This window comes from Leptonotus elevatus, chromosome 8 (genome assembly GCF_054856555.1).
Source record: "Leptonotus elevatus isolate MCC_2025b chromosome 8, RoL_Lele_1.0, whole genome shotgun sequence".
Classification (NCBI taxonomy): Eukaryota; Metazoa; Chordata; class Actinopteri; order Syngnathiformes; family Syngnathidae; genus Leptonotus; species Leptonotus elevatus.
Window position 1 is genome coordinate 7,644,974 of NC_141246.1, and position 18,724 is coordinate 7,663,697.

The 18,724-nt window shown below is 40.4% G+C and overlaps 1 protein-coding gene across 1 annotated transcript in view; it reads right to left on the reverse strand.

The window, feature by feature from the left end:
* Window positions 1–18,724, reverse strand: part of LOC147169554 (uncharacterized) — a 93,607-nt gene that overhangs the window by 43,729 nt on the left and 31,154 nt on the right. The window contains exons 8-10 of the mRNA XM_086082791.1: window positions 15,261–15,375; window positions 10,314–10,435; window positions 6,911–7,020 (exon numbers count right to left, since the gene is read on the reverse strand). Coding sequence (XP_085938917.1) covers window positions 6,911–7,020; window positions 10,314–10,435; window positions 15,261–15,355 — 327 coding nt within the window. The 5' untranslated portion in view covers window positions 15,356–15,375. The remainder of the gene's footprint in view (window positions 1–6,910; window positions 7,021–10,313; window positions 10,436–15,260; window positions 15,376–18,724) is intronic.

Genomic DNA, 18,724 nt, shown 5'->3' on the forward strand with positions numbered 1-18,724 from the left:
TTCACATTTCTTCTACGCCCCCCCCCCAACACCACATCGCATCGTCTTGTTTGCTTACCTTTCACCCGCCGACCCCCCTCCCTTCCACTCCCTCACCCATGTTATCGCCTCACCTCTCGATCCATTTCATCCGGGAGTCTAAACTCTCCAGATTTCCCCTTTTGCCTCCTGATTAAGGAGCGAGCGGAGCGCTGCCGCCGCCGCCGCCGCCGCCGCCGCCGCCGCCGCCGCCGCCGCCGCCGCCGCCGCCTCCTCCTTCCCTCATTCATGTGCTGCCGCGGTAACTGGCCTATTATCTGACAGTTCCACTCCACTGACCTGTCCAATAACAGCTTCCACATCCCTGTAAATGCCCTGGAGAGTGACCGAGCGAGAGGGGAAGACATTGAAAATAAAAGGGGGGGGGGGGGGGGAAGGGAAGTGTGCGACTGGATGTGCATTGATGGATAAACCCTGGAGATTGGCCTCGTGTTATAAACATTTACGCCGGGCTAACAGATCATCTCCGAGATCGGGGATTGATGCGAGTGTGCGCCGCTCTACCTCACTCCGTCACTCCGCCCGCCCCTGCTCCCCCCCTCCCTCCGGCAAAATGAAAGGCCAAGATTAGAGAGATGATAGCTTTTCAGATTGGAGAGGAGATACTAAAATGAGTTTGCGGAGGTGAGACTCGAGCAGTTAAGCAGCAGATAAATTGATGGCGCTCTCGCTCTCTCTCATCAGTCGCCCAACAGCGTGGCGGCCAAATCTATTAAACACCAACGACCTGTTTGTGTAGTGCTAGAAAGGAGAAATAATGCACCCACTTTGACATGAGGATATCCTTATGAAGGGTTCAAAATAGGTTACTGGAAAGTTTATTCATACTTTATAGTAAAATAGTATGCCATACTTTTAGCTCTACTGCTACCTTTTTTTTTTTTTACAATAAATGCTTAATTAATTAATAAACACTTTATAAATCCTAACACTTTTGTAGCCCATTAGCAGAAATGACTTATGTTTCTTGTTTACCTTTAATAAAGGCACTCCAGAGCCAATCAATTTATTCAGTGGGGTGGCCAGGTTGACAAAACGCGACGTTATATATCGATAACAAGTATTCTCTATTTTGTTTCATATATGAAAAAAAAAATAGGACCATCAAAAGTACTAGTAACGGTATCAGTCTGAAAAAAAGTGGTGTTAAACATCCCTAATAATTACTATATATATATATATATATATATATATATATATATAATTACTATATATATATATATATATATATATATTAGGGGTGTTTTAAAAAATCGATTCGCCAATATATCGCGATCTTACAGTGCACAATTCTCGAATCGATTCTATATGCAGCCGAATAGATTTTTAAGCATCCATTTTTGATGTTTCAACAAAAATGTCTTACTTAGGGTTAGGGTTCACACTTTAAGTATGAAAGAATGTTCTATTAATGGAACATTAAACCTTAATATTTTACTTCAGGGCTGTTCAAACATGAAACAGACTGCAACCTGTTTGTTAAATACAGTAGCTCTGTTATAAGCCTGAAGTGTCAGATAAATATATACATTTTCATACAAATCTTACAGTGTACATGTACAAGTTTACTGATTAGTATTTTCTAAATTTGAGTAAAAAAAAATGAAGAGAAAGAAAAAAATCGCAATAATCAATTCATAGATTTGTATCGGGATTAATCAGCATCGAATCAAATCGTGACCTATGAATCGTGATACGGATCGAATCGCCAGGTGCAACGCAATTCACACCCCTAATATATATATATATAGGGTTGTGATGCATCGAACATTAGAAGCAGTATTATGCACTGTGGACTGTATTTGATTTGAGGATGGCTGTTAGTAATGTAATAATTTTGTTGAATTTATGCTACACAATACTTAGTGTTTTTTTTTTAATCTTGCACAAAAGAACTACAGAAAATATTAAAATGTTAACTAATAAAAACTCAAATCTGACAACGAATTAAAACTACTGGTAGCTAAAAAAATAAAAATAAATAGATGAAAACGAAATAAAAACTAACAAGAATGAAAATTCCAAAACTATTATAAGCCTGGTGTGTGGAGGAAGAGGAGGAGGAGGAAGAGGAGAAGGGCACAGAGCGCAAGGTCTGGGATGTTTTTGAGACGCTCGGAGATGAAAAAGGTGAGAAGGGCCACAGGAACCGTTTCCCATGATCCCGCTTGACCTGACCTGGGCTCGTTGTGTGTAGTAGTTTGGTCGGGCTGAAGGCCATAAACAGCAGGCAGAGGTTTGACAGCACTCGCTCACACACTTTAAAAAAGGGCTGCAGACACATGACGAAACACATGGGATGCTACCGACGCCCATGAATCATACGCCGACTCTGAAGTCCAATCGGTGTGTGTGCGATTTAATATGCAGTGACAGCTCCGTCACAGTGACAAACCTTGAAGCAATCAAGGACGATATATACACGAGGACGAAAGGAAAGTGCTGCGATTTGTGGACAGTTTGGGAAATTGATCTCTTTCAACTTTGGTGGACGACTTTGGGGCAACCTGTTTGAGGTAGTGATTAATTCATCTGCACCACCATCAAGAGAATCCGGGTTCGAATCTCAGCCCGAGAGAATGTTTTCTCAATGCTTGTAAAGGATTGCCTGATTATTCTGACTTCCTCCTACATCCGGGCATCATATTTATGAATGAAATTGAAATACGATGACTTGCCCACCGAATCTGTCTGCCTGCGCCACAACTTAGACTTTTTTTTTTTTTTTTGCAAGTCTAAAATTTGGTCTACTTTTGGTCACCAAACTGCCAGATGCGCCTGGGGAGCGGCAGTTTAGTTAGTCGAAATGAACCAAGAAATGAGTAGTGTGGCCTACCAAATTCACAAACACGCAAAACTAGGAAGATGCGCCCCTTTTTTATGCTGAGCGCACGGGCACCCGTTTATGAAAATGGCAAACAAAGACAAACAATTCACATATACACTACTGGAAGCTGACAAGCAAAGAGTCGCATTAAAAAATAACGATAAAAGACTGTTAGAAATGAAGTAATACAATTCAGTGATGACTTCTGAATGTGTTGAGGCCAGCAGAGAAGGCCGTGAAGACTAAATTGCCGTGAATTCTTAAACCCCATCTCACACTCACATTTCCAACTATGGACAAATTACAGTCTTCAGTTAAGCTAAAATGCATGTTTTGGGATTCCTGGTAGCTCCACTCCATTTTCACTTCTTTCGTGGCCTTATACTTTCGTCTCTAATTGTCCATCATGTAATCCACGTGTTCCTCTACATGACCTTTTTCCCTCTCTTTACGCTTGTCATGTTTACTTCACGACCTCCTCGCCATATCTTAACTAACACCTTGCACTTTCTCAATCAATATCCCACACTTTCCAATAATCGATCGGTTAAAAAAATCTCTCCCCACTTTCCGTCTTTCCATTAAAATGTCCCAGCTTCTCTCCCACCCCCTCTCGTCCCCTTCCCCCCTTCCTTTTCTCCCTTTCGCTCTCTTCAGGGGGAGTCATTGAGTGTGTAATCACTTGGTTACGCTGTGTCAGTCTGCGTCTGAACCCGCCATCTGTCCTCTGGGCTTCCGTCTGGGACTATACACACACTACACACACTGCACACCACACTGAAAGTACAAACATACAGACGTGCACAGTCGAGCCAAGCTCATTCACACCACGACATGATGACAGCTGTATCAGCAGCCTATTGACATGAGCTGTCGGAGGGGCAGTGACTAACATGACACATCATGACATGTAACCGTCTTCTCAGCGCACACGTACACACCAAGACCCCTGCACACGCATGTGCTCATGTAACATCGCACACGGGAGCATGTTTTTGAAAGCGTACCACAAACCATGTCGTATTTTTATTAAAAATTCTAACATTTTGACAACGGTATTGTATTTTTTCTATATTACCTATATTTCTTTATAGTTTCTTTTCAATTCATGATTTATTTGCAAATGTAATTTTTTTTTTAAATGTTTTAATACTTTTATTTTGGAATAATGGAGCTATATTTGCAACACACTTCATTGTTTTTAGAATATGTATCAAGCAGTATAACGTCAAACTCTCATAATTACTATTTTTGTCCTTAAATCTCCTCAGGATGCTGCAGGATGATTGGTTGCCTGAAATCACACGGGTCTTGTTCATTTTGACATTAAAGTTTTAAAAAGACAATTTTTTTTTATTGACAATAATATGTTCTATGCAGCTCCACTAGTCTAAATACGGTATTTTGGTTAATATTGTGTTAGTGGAATACGAGTTAAGCAGCAAAATCCAGCAGTTTTTATCAATATCAGAAGGCGGCCATTTTGCCAATTGTTGTCGAGTGAAAATCACAAGTTGGGTTTCCACCCACCCATTATTATTGGAATTTTCAAGAAATGTGAAAATAAAACTCAAATTCAAAAAAGGGCCCAAAGTTTGCATAAAAAAGTTTTTACGCTTAGAGGGGGGTGGATTTTGAAGCGTACCAAAAAAAGTAAAATGCGAATTTTGGCTATGGAAAGAACAGCTTTTGCGAATAACCACTGGCAAGACCAGATACACGTCGCACGTTTTGACCGGATATTACATCACATGTATGTTTGTAGTCCAAAAGCAATGTTGGACGATAAAGTAAGGTAAGTTGTCATCGCAGGGCGCAGTCGCTTCCTGGTTTTCTTCTTCTTCTTTTAAATTACTGGTGGATCACAGCGGTGGAGTCCCTTCTCAATATTCACAAAAAAAGAACAGACGGAAACGAGCATAAGTTTTGCGCATTTTAAGTAAATTTGCTTAAAAAATTCAAAACAATTGGATGGAAACCTGACTACAGTTGCTCAGGTCTCAGGTAACAACCAATCACAGCTCAGCTTCAGAAAACACTTGAGCTGTGATTGGTCATTGCCTGAGCCCTGAGCAACTGTGATGTCATCTTCAGTCGACAGCAAGTGGCAAAATGGCCGCCTTTCTGTTATGGATAAAAACTGGCTGGATTTTGCTTCGTAAGTCATATTCCATAAATCTAATATTAATCAGAATGTCATGTTTAGACTAGTGAGGTCACATATAACATATTATTGTCAAGAAATGTTGAAGGTTGACTTCCACTTTAAGTTGATGTAATTCCTTGCCCTATCATGGCTGTTATTCGTGAAAGTCACAAACTTGTATTCGCAACGAGTTGCACACAAGTTTAAAATGGAGTAAGCTGGAACAAATGTTCCCTTTTAGCGTAGCGTGTACGGATGTTTGAAGAGACAACCAAAGAGACAGAAGTGGGCCGACAGTTCTGTTGGATAAAAGAACAAAAGACAAGGCAATAAAATTGTGCGCGCTCGGCGGCGAGGCAAGACGAAGAATAGGAGCATAACAAACCAATTGTACCCCGTCGCCGCCGTGCGGGAGTGAAGAGGCATCGGTGCATGAAATAGTCTATTATGATAAGAATTAAACAGGTTTATCAAGATGAGATCAAGAATGAGAAAAGGCGTGATAAGAAGTAAAACACTGGCAGTGTGAACTCGCCGCACGATCGCGCCGACCGATACGTCCCTAAGGTTTCGCTTCAGTGCCAGCGAGGCCGTTTAAAAGTGTTTGAGTGCAGCTTTGATCACTTTAAGGAAGAGGGTTTTTTTCGTTTTCTTCATCTTGTTGCGAACTTTTACAACTTTTATGCATGCACTCATTGGCCGCAATATATCCAAAGTGAGCTGATTTATATTATTATATTCATAGATTCTGCCAACAAACAGTTTTTAGTTTTTTCTTTATATTTTTTTTCCCAAATTTATGGTTGCGGTCTAACGTTGATTTGATTGTTTCTTGCTAAACTCAATCATCAGACTTGTGACTTGATAAATAAGTAGGCTACTCTAAATAAACTTAAGCCTTTTCATTATGATAGTTTTTTAATTATGAGAATTTTTTTGTATATTTTCCAAATAGTGGCAGGCTGATTTATTTACTCACCTGCAGACAGTACCTCTTAGGAGAAGCCAAAGTATGGCCAAAGGGCCACATACATCATCCTTCTTTATTCCGGCCCACTGAGTGTTTATTTAAGGTTGCTTAAAATTAATTTTTATTTATTAATGTTTTATTTATGTTTTTATTAATTTACTTCATTAAATAATTTATGGTAAACTATAATATATATATATATATATATATATATATATATATTTTTTTTTTTTTTTTTTTTTTTTTGTAAACAAATGTTACATACACATTTAACATTTTCAAATTAATAGAAAGTTGGGTAATTGATTATAATTAAATAATTGGGAAAATACAATGAATAATTTTATTGTGAAATATGTATTTTTTATTTTAGTAATTTTCCCCAAAAAGTTAGTTAGTTAAAATGCATTTGCTAATTAATCACAATTACATTAATATATATATATATATATATATATATATATATATATATATATATATATATATATATATATATTTTTTTTTTTTTTTTTTTTTTTTTTTTTTTAAAGTCCATCTATGAACATATGTCTACATTAGAGAAGCAGGCACATAAAGACAAACATGTTTTTGGAAGGCGTGAGGAAACCAGAGTCACCGGAGAAAACCCACAGAAGCATAGGGAGAACATGCAAACTCCTCACAGAAAGGTCGGAGCCCGGATTCGAACCCACAACCTCTAACTGAGAATGGGCCCCCAAAAAAATTGGGTTGGATTGTACAAAAGTCATGGGTCAAAATGAATAACCCACAACCCAAACCCCAAAAATTGCAAAACAAGCCACTTTTAGGTTGTTTTATACCTTCTTATTTATTTAACCAAACTTTTTGGGTTAAACGAATAGCCCAAAAAGTTGTGCCTGACCCTTTTTAATCCATATTGTTTTTTAAAAAAAGAGTTCACAATTACTTATTTAGCTTTGTTCTTCGTCAGAGAGCGCGTGCGCGCGTCTGCGTGATAGATCGTCTCCGACTCGAGCCACTCAGCCAGGCAAGTCCCGCTGGTTACCGGGGGCAACCCTGTAAATTTGACATTACGGGCTGTTGACAGGAGAAGCTGTTGTTATCATAACCTGCAATAACTTACAGGAAAGAGACGCGCGCGCGCACGCACACACAAACAAATACAGTCTGGAGTGTTTGTTATGACAGGAATATAACGTTACACACACACAGGCGGACATTTAGACACACATACACAGGTATCTGGAGATAATGTGGATTTACAGTGCGGCTCAGTGGCGTGTGCGTGCGTGTGTGTGTGTGTGTGTGTGTGTGCGTGTTTGGGGGTCCAGGCTAACACTGTCAGCAAGAAGGATGTGATAAAGTGAAGTGATGAGTGTGGGAAACCATGCGATGAGCGGGTCACAGGAAACAAGATATCATACCTGACCCTCTTTAATCCGCACCGTGAAATGATCCACACACACACACACACACACATACGCTCACATACAAAACGCACAAACATACAAGACATAAGTATGTGAGCATGCTACACAAAATACTGTTCTTTCACAGTTTTCATTTGTACGTTTTGAAACAAACATGCTCCCAAGTGTGTGGGTGTTCCAGCGGCGGCGAGGCGGCCATTAGCGTCCATGGATCAGTGGCAAAGGTCCACACTCGCATGAGGGATGTGGAGGAGGTCAAAAAAAGAAGAAGGAAAAAAAAACAAGGGGGAAGAGAATGAGGAGACAAGATGGCAGCAGAGGAGGATATTATTTCATGTGGCTATTGTGTATAATGAAGAGACGACGGAGGCGTCCTGAGTAACACATGATAGATCAGATGCAAATGTATTCAAATGCACACACGCCCGAACTGCTTGCGAGTCATTTGTAAAAGGGAAAGTGTCCAAAGAATGCCTTAACGCTAAGGAATTATGGCTCAGAAAGTAGGCGACGGTGGGTATGGCTGTATTTAATAAGGAATTGATGGCATTAAAAAATAAAATAATTTCATGTTTTATTCATTTGGACGTTGTACAGAAAAACGGCACATTAGCAGATCTGATTTATTTGGGATGTTCGAAAGCAATTACGGGTTTGTCCGTCTGCGCGTGGTATTAAAAGGAAAACAGAAATGGATGCTTGAAAGGGTTCAAAAAGACGGAGATACAGTAAGGATTGTTAGCTGTAAATGCTCCTGGTGGTAAATGTTCCTCAATTACAAATTGAGATTATATACAAATGGCAGGAGTCAGGAAAATAATCCATCAGTCTAAGTTTGCAGGTTGAATATGAAGAATTAAAAAAAAAATGATGGCCGCAGATTTCTTGAAAAGGTTTTTTTAAACACCCTTTAAAGTCAATAGAGATCTTGCCTTGAAAGTTCGCAGAAGGTCGGTGGAAAATGTGACGATTTGACGTTTTGGCTCAAACATGGTTGAATCAATAGTGTTCTTGCTTGACTCGAAAATGAAACTTAAAACTCGATAATGCATCAAATATCTGCTCAATTGTGACAGTGGGGGGGGGGGCCCTCAGGTACTTCTTAAAATCTGTTGCTGGTTCAAAAATCAATAATGATATCCAAACATTATATGTAATCAAACCTTTGATGTGAGTTCAGAATTGCTTGAAAGGAGTTTTCCCATTGATAATCCTCAAAAACTTGAAGCGTGTCATTTCAAAAAAAAAAATGAAGTAACCTCAGTAACCTCTGATATGTTTCTTCAAGTCAAAAGTGATTTTTGCTTTGACAAATAGAGCGAACCCTGAAAGCGTGAAGAAGCTACGGAAATGCTGCGAAAGGTAGAAGTCTGACAGGAGACATGTACTAATGTGACTATTTGTTTCAATTACCTCCAACATCTTAGTGCTTGGAAATCAATAAAGTTCTTGCTCGGACTTAGAAAAATGACTCCTTAAAGCGAGAAAAAAAAGAAAAAAAGAGTGAGAGCACAGCTAGAGGGACATGATCAGTGTTTCAAAGTCAGTGGGGAAAAACATAATATAAAAATGAAGCATGTGGTTATTTATGTAAGTATGTAAGTACTTGATCCCCAATCAAAACACTAGTCTCTCTGCCGTCATTAGCCGGCTAACAGCGAGGCGTAAGCTAGCTAAGGCCGCGCTAGCAACAAACGAAAGAGAGAGTTTGCAAACATGGAGGCCGTGACCCGCAAGACGAACTAGCTTAGACGCTAGCTAGGATGTGGCTAATTATGGAATACCAAAACTGCCAAAATTCAAAATAAATACATGACTAAATAAATACATAAATGACAAAAAGTAAAAATATAAATGGATGTAAAAAATATATAACTCAAAAATTTAATACAAATGTATTTATTTATTTATTTAGAATTTTGGTCCTCCATAGCTAGTAGCATGTAGATGGATTTTTTTCAACATAAACTTTATTGATTGATTGATTTAGTTGGCTTTCTAGCCTTTAATTGACAGGACAGAATTCAAATGTAACCAAAGATGAAAAAAACATCCTTTGTTCTGTTGTTAGCCCAGGGTAAAGCACAGGCTGCTGGAGTTTAAAGTTATTTTAAACTTACTTAAAGGGATACTTGACTCATTGAGCCATTTTCAACCGTAAGTATATATTTTGTCTCTAATTAATGTGATAAACTTCATTATTTTTCATGAATAATTAATACCTTTAAAAACGAATTTTGCTACTTGCTGTCGACTGAAGATGACATCACCTGTGCTGAGGAACTGGCTCAGTTTGCTGACCAAACCCAGAAAACAGGTGAGCCGTGATTGGTCGTTACCTACTTCCTCAGCACAGGTGATGTCATTTTCAGTCGACATCAAATAGAAAAAATGTGTTTTAAAAGGTATTAATTAAACATGAAAAATAATGACGTTATCAAACTAATTCTGGACAAAATACGAACTTTTTACAGCTGAAAATGGCTCAACGAGTCAAATATCACGCCAAAGTAGGCTGCACTCCAATACGTTTGAATGGGATGTAAAAAAAAAAAAGTGAATATGGCTTTGTAAAAATCTGAAGAAAAAGCTCTCTATAAGTGCACTCAATTGACAATTTTGATCAAATTGGATGTTTCATTTAACGGAGTATGATGTGTTTTTTGGCAAAAGTACATTGAGTAACTAACTATTCAAGTCAATTCAGTCTGAGCTGTACTCTAAAGTAACTGTCAATTGAATCTCGAGGCGGCACACTGTATCTCCGTTCAAATCAGACAATAAAATCTCAAGTCAAGTATAGATATAACCTGATCAATCTGTTACAAATGAGTACAGTAACAAAGAATTTGTCATTTGTTTGTTCCCACCTCTGGTGGAAGGTAAACCACACAGATCTATCTCATTTCCATAACGAACCTTGTCCTGATATATTCAGGTCACCTGTGCGGCCGCCGTCACATTCGCGAGCAAGTGGTCCGGGGCGCCGGCGGCGGCTTGTCAGGTGGTAGCGCCGTTGACCTTTTGTGTTGTAGCAGCGGCTGCATGAAGGGAAGTGGCACACAAAGAGCTCTATTAACTGGGAAAGCAGATATAATGGGGAAACAAGATGGGCTTTTAAAGGGAACAGGACGGGCTGTCAGCATGCATAATGTAACAGTCGTGTTAAAACAACACACACACACACACACGCACACAAACGTGGAGGGATAAAAACCACAGGCCCAAGTTATTAATTCTCTCTGCGAAATATGAAATATTTTCCGTGCGCATTTCTCCAGCAAGGATGGGAATCATTGTTGTGTGTAATTATGAAGACAATGTTCAGAGGGATTATCAAAGAAGTGAGGGGGAGATAAGGAAGCGGCAGATGAAGAGGGTGCGGGCACGAGAAGAAAGGCAGCGAAGGAGGAGGAGCGGGGAGGGCGAAAGAAAGGAAGGCCGACGAAAAGAGAGGGAGAGAGAGAGAGAGAGAGAGAGGAAAGATTACCTCTCCTCTATTTGCGGAGCTATCGTTCCCCTCTCCCGCCTCCCTGCTTCCGTCTCTGGCTGTATTAGCATGATAAAGACGTGGCGGAATAGGGCAGCCGGCAGGTCTTTGGACACGCAGACAATGCTATCGCCCGAGCAGGCGTCTGGAGCGCGGGGGAGAACAGCCACCGTGGGACCCTGGCGAGGCAACGGCACACAAACACAAGCGCCATCGCGAATGTAGCCGCCGATACAAAGCGCACAAATATGTCAACATGCACACACAGAGTGGCGCGCATGTGGATTATAGTGCCCAGGAGGATTTTAACATAAAGAGTGAAAAGACACTCGCTATGTTTACATGTGCACTTTGATCGAGATATTATCTGTTGTCATATCAGGTGGTTGATATTAGGGATGCACCTCGAGCACTACGAGGGCTTACTTTTCAGCACTTGTTGATACCAAGTAGAGATGTCGTCTTGCAAGTACAATTGCAACACATTTTATTTAAACTTGGAGGAACATCAGTGGGGCATTAGGAAAGTCAACCTAAAATATATATATTTTTTTTTACAGTAATATGTTCTATGCAGCCCCCACTGGTCTAAATACAGTATTTTGGTTAATTTTGCTTTAGTGGAATACGAGTTAAGCAGCAATCTTCTTCTTCAGCAATCTTCTTTTCTCAATATCAGAAGGCAGCCATTTTGCCACTTGCCGTCGCGTGAAAATGACATCGCAGTTGCTCAGGTCTCAGGCAACAACAAATCACAGTTCAGCTAAAAACAAACAAACAGGTAAGCTGTAATTGGTCGTTGCAACTGTGATGTCATCTTCAGTCAACAGCAAGTGGCAAAATGGCCGCCCCCTTAGATGGATTAAAAACGGCTGGATTTTGCTACATAACTCATGTGTGGCATTTTTTTTCCATAAACAGCACAAATCCCACTGAGAAAACAGTGTATTCAAGTCAGGCTTGTTTAGCGAGTGGCAATGTAAGATGGCCGCCGCGTAAACAAGTCGTTTCTGTACTAGGCCAACGCTGCATTCGATCAACCTGGAAATATGCACGGGAACGCCCCTTTGAACTCGGAAAACCTTGTAGCGACAAAGACCATGAATGGCAAAACATAATACACACAATTATAAATACATTTTTCTATTTATTTATTATTACATTCATTTAGTTATTAAAAGAAAGTAGCTTTATGTAACCCAACAGGATTTCAACTGACTATGTTAACCAAAACAGCAAACAGTTTATCGCAATCAGCCATCTTTGTTGTCTACATTCGCTTCGAACGCTTTGAGGTCAGAACTGGGAAATTCCAAGTTGGATATGTCTAAATTCCCACCTTCCTCGAATGCAGCATTATTCAGGGTTTTGCGCATGTTTACATGGCCTTTCAAAACCCTAAAATTGTCAATACTTTTTGGTTTTGAAAGGCTTACTAACTGCATGTAAAAGTAAGGGGCGGGGTTGGTAAGTAAAATGTGAAATGAGATTCAATGTCACAATTTAAAGGGATACTTGACTCATTGAGCCATTTTCAGCAGTAAAAAGTTCATATTTTGTCCAGAATGAATTTGATAACTTCATTATTTTTCATGTAGAATTAATACTATATGTTCCCACTTGCTGTCGACTGAATATGACATCACCTGTGCTGAGGAAGTAGGTAACCACCAATCATGGCTCACCTGTTTTCTGGGTTTGGTCAGCAAACTGAGCCAGGATTGGTCGTTACCTACTTCCTCAGCACAGGTGATGTCATCTTCGGTCGACGACAAGTGGGAAAAACTAGTTTTTAAAGGTATTAATTGTATACAAAAAATAATCTAGTTATCAAATTCATTCTGGAGAAAATATTTTTTTATTGCTGAAAATGGCTCATTGAGTCAAGTATCCCTTTAACATTCATAATGTACAAATGTAAAAAGAACGAGACCTTAAACAGTACATGCTGGGAAAAAAAATATGTGAAAAGCTAAAAAAACAAGAAAAGCACAATCTGCATGCGTGAAAATGGAACCAATAACAAATGTATTCTTCTATTCCTAAACGTATTAAAGCCCATAGCGAGTCTTCCTCCTCCTCTTCCTCAGCTGAGTATCTGCTCTGGGAACATCATTAAGCTTCTTGTCTGCTAATCAGTGACACACACACACACACGCACACTAACACACACAGTGCGCTCACAAACGGATGGAGCTTCTTCAGAGATCTGGAACATTCTCCGGGTCAGGCTCGGAGCCACGGGCCCTGTGGGACGCCGGGCCACCCCACCGCTTGAGTGTCGGGCCGGGGCACGGCTCCAGACTGCAGGCTCGTGATGAGCGCGCACACACACATACGCACACACTTGCGGTCCGTGTGTAAACATACTGTACGCACCATCATGGATGACAGCGAGTGCATGAGCCCGTGACGGCCGTCCAGGCGTAACACACACACACTGTAAAAACACGAGGAACAGCGCAAACACATGAGCGGGAACGGACGCGCACCAGAGAACTCCATCTCGCGGTGACAAAAGCCTCATTCACCGTCAGTCGTCATGGATAGCAACAATAGGAGCCTGGTTACATTTGACAAATGGTAGAAATAAGTCGAGTGAAAACTTGATGGCTATGTTTACATTATGTTCTCAGCGGGTTCATGCATATAATAACAAAATATAAACATGTGAGGGGGCAAGTATTATTTTTGTCCACTTGGGGTCGCCATTCTCACGTTCTGCAGTACAGTTAACGTTACAAATTAGAATGTACTTTTGGTTGTCCGTTCACTAGCTAAACCGCTGGCCCAGAGGTGTCCAAACTACGGCCCGGGGTCTATTTGTGGCCCACGGTGCCATTGTTGGCGGCTCTTAGCATATGCTAAAATTCACACTTGACACAGCCCATGTCATTGGCCTGCAATGTATTTGTACTACATACAGTACATACTACACGGGGTGGTAAGCAGCAAAAAAGAAATTCCTTCTCATCACTTCCTTGTTTTCCGCCAATAACACATCTCTAAAAATAGTCCCCCAAAAAATGTCCATAGTGTCCTGACGAAAATGATAATTCAATTATAGAAATGAATAGCTCGAACCGCGATTGTTTGTGCCACTTTCTGCTCTACGTCAAGGTCATCTTATTCTACTGAAGCTTTTTGGCAATTTACCGTTTACAGATGCAAAAATTTAACATACAGGAACACATTGGCTTGTTCTGGGACGGTTTTGTAGCATCCGGCACCAAGTTTCTTAAATCTATGCAGAAGAATAAAGTCTCAATACTTTGATATTGGCATTATTTCGTCAGTGAGAAAAAGAAAGGTTGCCTAATTGGTGTGTGTCATTTTCAATTAAACATTGACTTAAACAAATATTTTAAGGCATGCTAATTTAGGCCTTAATTGAAAAAACAAAAAATCTAATTCAGAAATATTTCAAGATCCATGGAGATCTTGTCTAAATGACAGTTCCGCATGTTAAAATGTTAAATGCTGAAAATGACTTGTTAAGTTAATAAAGGATGATGATTGCATTTTGACCCAGTCTAATTACATTGTTCAATTTCTATTTTTGCCTATGGGAACAAATTAAAAACAAGAACAAATCGCAGGTCAAAAATGTTTTCCTCTGTAGGTTCCACTGTAGAGATGAAGACTATTAATGCTACAGTATTTGTCACATATTGCTCCATTAAAACAAGGCAAAAAGCAACCTTTTTAAGTTGCATGTGACAAAAAAAAACATGCTCATATTTTGGCTCGGTTAAAAAATGTCACACTAATGATATGGATGAATTAGACATGTTAAAAACAGTGTTTAATTAATCTCTAAGGAAATAAATAAAGACGCTAATCATCACGAAAAAAGGAAATGATACAAGATAATGAGTCATAATTGATCTAAAAGCTGTTAGCTGCTAATTAAAAGATGCCCCAAATTTACGATAAAGCTGTTCAGCCGTATGCTAGTAATGTTTAACCTTTCTGCTGTTTGCCACCATTCAATAAAATACAGCACATGGGTATAAAGCAACCCAATGGTAGTCAATGAAGCAGTTTACATGTCCAACAAAGAACTTATCAGGCTAGCTAAGGGTGATGCTAATTAGCGTCTATATGTAGGCCAAGTATGAAAACTCTCTGAACAAGTGGTTCTGAACAATAAACCAATAATAATACATTTTAAGTAACACTCAACAGCCAGCTAGCGAAAGCTAAATAGCAAGATAAACCACAGGGGGGAAAAAAAGGCTGAATCAACAACTAGCTTGCCAAATACTGAAAGTATTAGCACGTTCTGGTAATTTGTTTGTCTCTTCCAGGTGTGTAAAAACCTTTAAAAGACACATTTCATTCAGTGCACACACGCACATACACACAAACCGTACCTGTCCATCAGCCGCAGATAAACACGTCTTTCCTGGAGGGCGTTGATGATGATGGACAGGCAGTGGATGGCGTCGACCTCCTGCGCCGTCTCCATTTAATGATGTCATTGTGCGCCTGATGGGGAGGAAGATACGCAGCCATCAAAAGGGGGAAAGACATGCGAGGCGGCGAAATGAAGATCACGGCAAACACTAAGCGTGTGTCAAAATTATGAGAGATATTCCGTGTAAAAGACAATGTGTCAGATTTATTTATTTTGTTGTGCGTTAGTAGCTCTAGCATGCTAAACAGCTAGCTAAGCTCGAGTCTCGACATAGCAATAACATGTCCGTGTTTGTGAAGTGGGCACGTTGTTCAAGTGTTCCCCCTTAGCAGTGCCACCCGTTGGGACGATTAAAAAATATAATACAGAGGGTTTGATGTCCACAGTTGATATATTAATGAATGAAATATGTCTGACGTCCACCATGCATGTCCGCGTATCGTATTTTCCCGACCATAAGGCGTACGTCAAAGTCTTAAATGTTCTCAAAAACCGATGCCGCGCCTAATATTAATGAATGTTGTGTGCGACTTCAGTAAGACTGATTTTGTGTGGGAGCATTTCCGCCGACACGTCGTTGCTCATATACAGGAAATGTGAACCTGGTTGAGGACTACTGATTGTTAAACACTTCAAGTGTGACCGAACTCACTGTTTCCATTGTTAAATACTTCAATAAAGTACAACCGAGTTTTGCTCTGCTGCCTTTTTAAAAACATGCATGCTAGCGTATGTATTAGCGTGAAAGTATGCTACCGCATGTTTTAAGATAGCGTACGTTTTACCATGCCTGCGTCCAATAATACGGTGTGCCTTATGTATGTGTTAAATACAGAAAATGTCCCCAATCAAACTCACCAAAATTAAGTTAGCCTAGCTGTGCCGATTTTTAGACGTGGTCTGAACAGGCGTAATCTTAGACGTGGTGAAGCAGCCTGCGGCTCACTGCCAAGGTTCAAGTTACTGATACGTTCAGTCAATTTGTGTACATGTGTGTGCGTGTGTTTTTTTTGTGTGTGTATGAAAAAGGTATTAAAGTGTGATAATTGAAGATTTCTACCGCATCTGTCGCAGAACATTCATCACACACATATAAGATTATCCCTCCCTGATAGGTTGCCGCTTTAACACAACAAGCTTTTCAAGTGCGTCAGATACACAAACATGCAAGTGAGAGCTGAGTCGAGAGCAGACATTACAGCTGTCATTATCACATGTAAGGGGCTTTACATTCACACACACACACACGTACACACACACACACACACACACCGGATAAGTACGTTTGTGATGAAGGCTTTTTTCCCGGTGAGACGTGAGGAGCGTCGAGTGCTGTTGCAACAAATAAAAGTCGCACATCTCGAAGCTTACCGCCGGCGTCACACGCAGCGCTCCTGCCAATCTCAGGCACAACCTTAATCCATCTTTTATCCTTCTGTGCATCTTCTGCTTCCCTGTCAATCCTCCTCTCAGGGTCTCCTTCAACCCCCCCAAACACCCCCCATCCATCCATTTTGTCAATCCCCCCCCCCTCCTAACGTTCAGGTTTTTGTCGACGGGTCTTTTCGGAGATGACATTGTTGTGTCAGGTTGCCGCGTTGTGTTGAGATGAGACCACAACGTTTCATCTCCACAAAATCCTGAAGAAGGAAGAACGTCAACGAAATGGACGAGGTTCCTTTGAGGGAGGGTGAAAGAGGAATTTGATCAACTTTGGTTTGGCTTTTTTTGTGGCCGCCAGAGGGGGGGTGGGGGGGATTATGGCTGATTTTGTTGCAAGTCTTGTGGGGATTGTCAGACATCTTTGTCCGTGTGTGAAAAGTTTAACAGAAACATCTGTTGTTTAGTGTCCCGCTGGGCACAAAATTACTTGTGTTAACCTGCGGGCAGCGAGTCGCTGTCAAGTCACTTATCTTGGTGTTTTTTTTTTTTAATATACAGTACAGTGATCCCTTCACTACTTCGCCGTGCAGTTATTGCGGCTTCACTCTATCGCGGGTTTACATTTGTGAGCAAGACCTCATCGACAGCACTGCAGTTTTACTTCGCTATTTGGCATGTCTTCTTGCTATTTTTCTTCCTTCTAAGTCGGATCAGTCAAAAAATGTCCATTTTCATCGTCATGGGTACGTTCGGGAATACGCTGCTTCTTCTCAGCCTGTTTGGAGACTCGGAGTGTTGTTCAAATGTGCCGTTCGGTTTATTCGGGGTGCCCCGAGAAAATGGAGTGATGGAGCCGAGTGCGTCAGAAAGTCCGAGGAAAGTAAACAGTTGAAGCGCGGGCTGCTGATTATAGGCCGTGTTCGGAAATGAAGGCGAGCGGAGTGCGTGTTGCCTCCCGCCGCAAACCAGGACGACAGAATTGTGCGCTTAACTACAATAACGTTTCGTTTTAGTTTTAAAGTGGCTTACTTCAATTAGAAGCCAGTGTCGCATTGTTCATTTTCTTCTTCTTCTTCATTTTCCTGCTCCTCTTCTTCTTCTTGTTCCACTTCTTCCTCTTCCTCGTCTTCTTCTTCTACTTGTTCTTGTTCCTCTTTTTTTTGTTCTTGTTCTTCTTCTTCCTCGTCTTCTTCTACTTCTTGTTCCTCTTGTTTTAGTTCTTGTTCCTCTTCTTCATCTTCTTCCTCCTCCTCTTCTTCTTCTTGTTTCTCTTTTATGTGTTGTTCTTGTTCCTCTTCTTCTTCCTCTTGTTTTTGTTCTTATTTGTTCTCTTGTTACTCTTCACCTTCTATCTCTTTGTTCTTGTTCCTCTTGTTCATCATTTTTCTTGTTCCTCTTATTCTTCTTGTTCCACTTCTTCTTCCTCTTGTTCCTTTTCTTCCTCCCCTTCATCTTTTTGTTGTCGTTCCTCTTCTTCTTCATCCTCCTCTTCTATGAGTTGTTCTTGTTCCTCTTCTTCCTCTTGTTTTTGTTCTTATTCGTTCTCTTGTTACTCTTCACCTTCTATCTCTTCTTTTTGTTCTTGTTCCTCTTGTTCATCATCTTCTTGTTCCTCTTTTTCTTCTTGTTCTACTTCTTCTTCCTCCTCCTCTTCATCTTTTTGTTGTTGTTCCTCTTCTTCTTCCTCGACATCATCTTATTTCACTTCTTCCTTTCCATTTTTCTCCTAAGTCTTGTTCTTCTGTCGTCTTCATTTTCTTTGTCCTTTTCTTGGTCTTCGTCCTCGTCGTCATGCCATCTTCTCCTTTGCCGTCATCTTCATCTTCTCCTTTGCCGTCATCTTCATCTTCTCAATGGGAGACCAAGACGAACGTCTGCCAGAAGTACCAGGTTTCACAGCGCCGGTACAGTATTTGTATTCTTCATTTTGCATTTTAAAAGTTACGTTTATTACCTTTGACAAGTGTTAACTTTCATAGTGACTTTACGTGCCGAACCTTCATCTCAACTTGCCTCCACTATCGGAGGTGAAAGTTG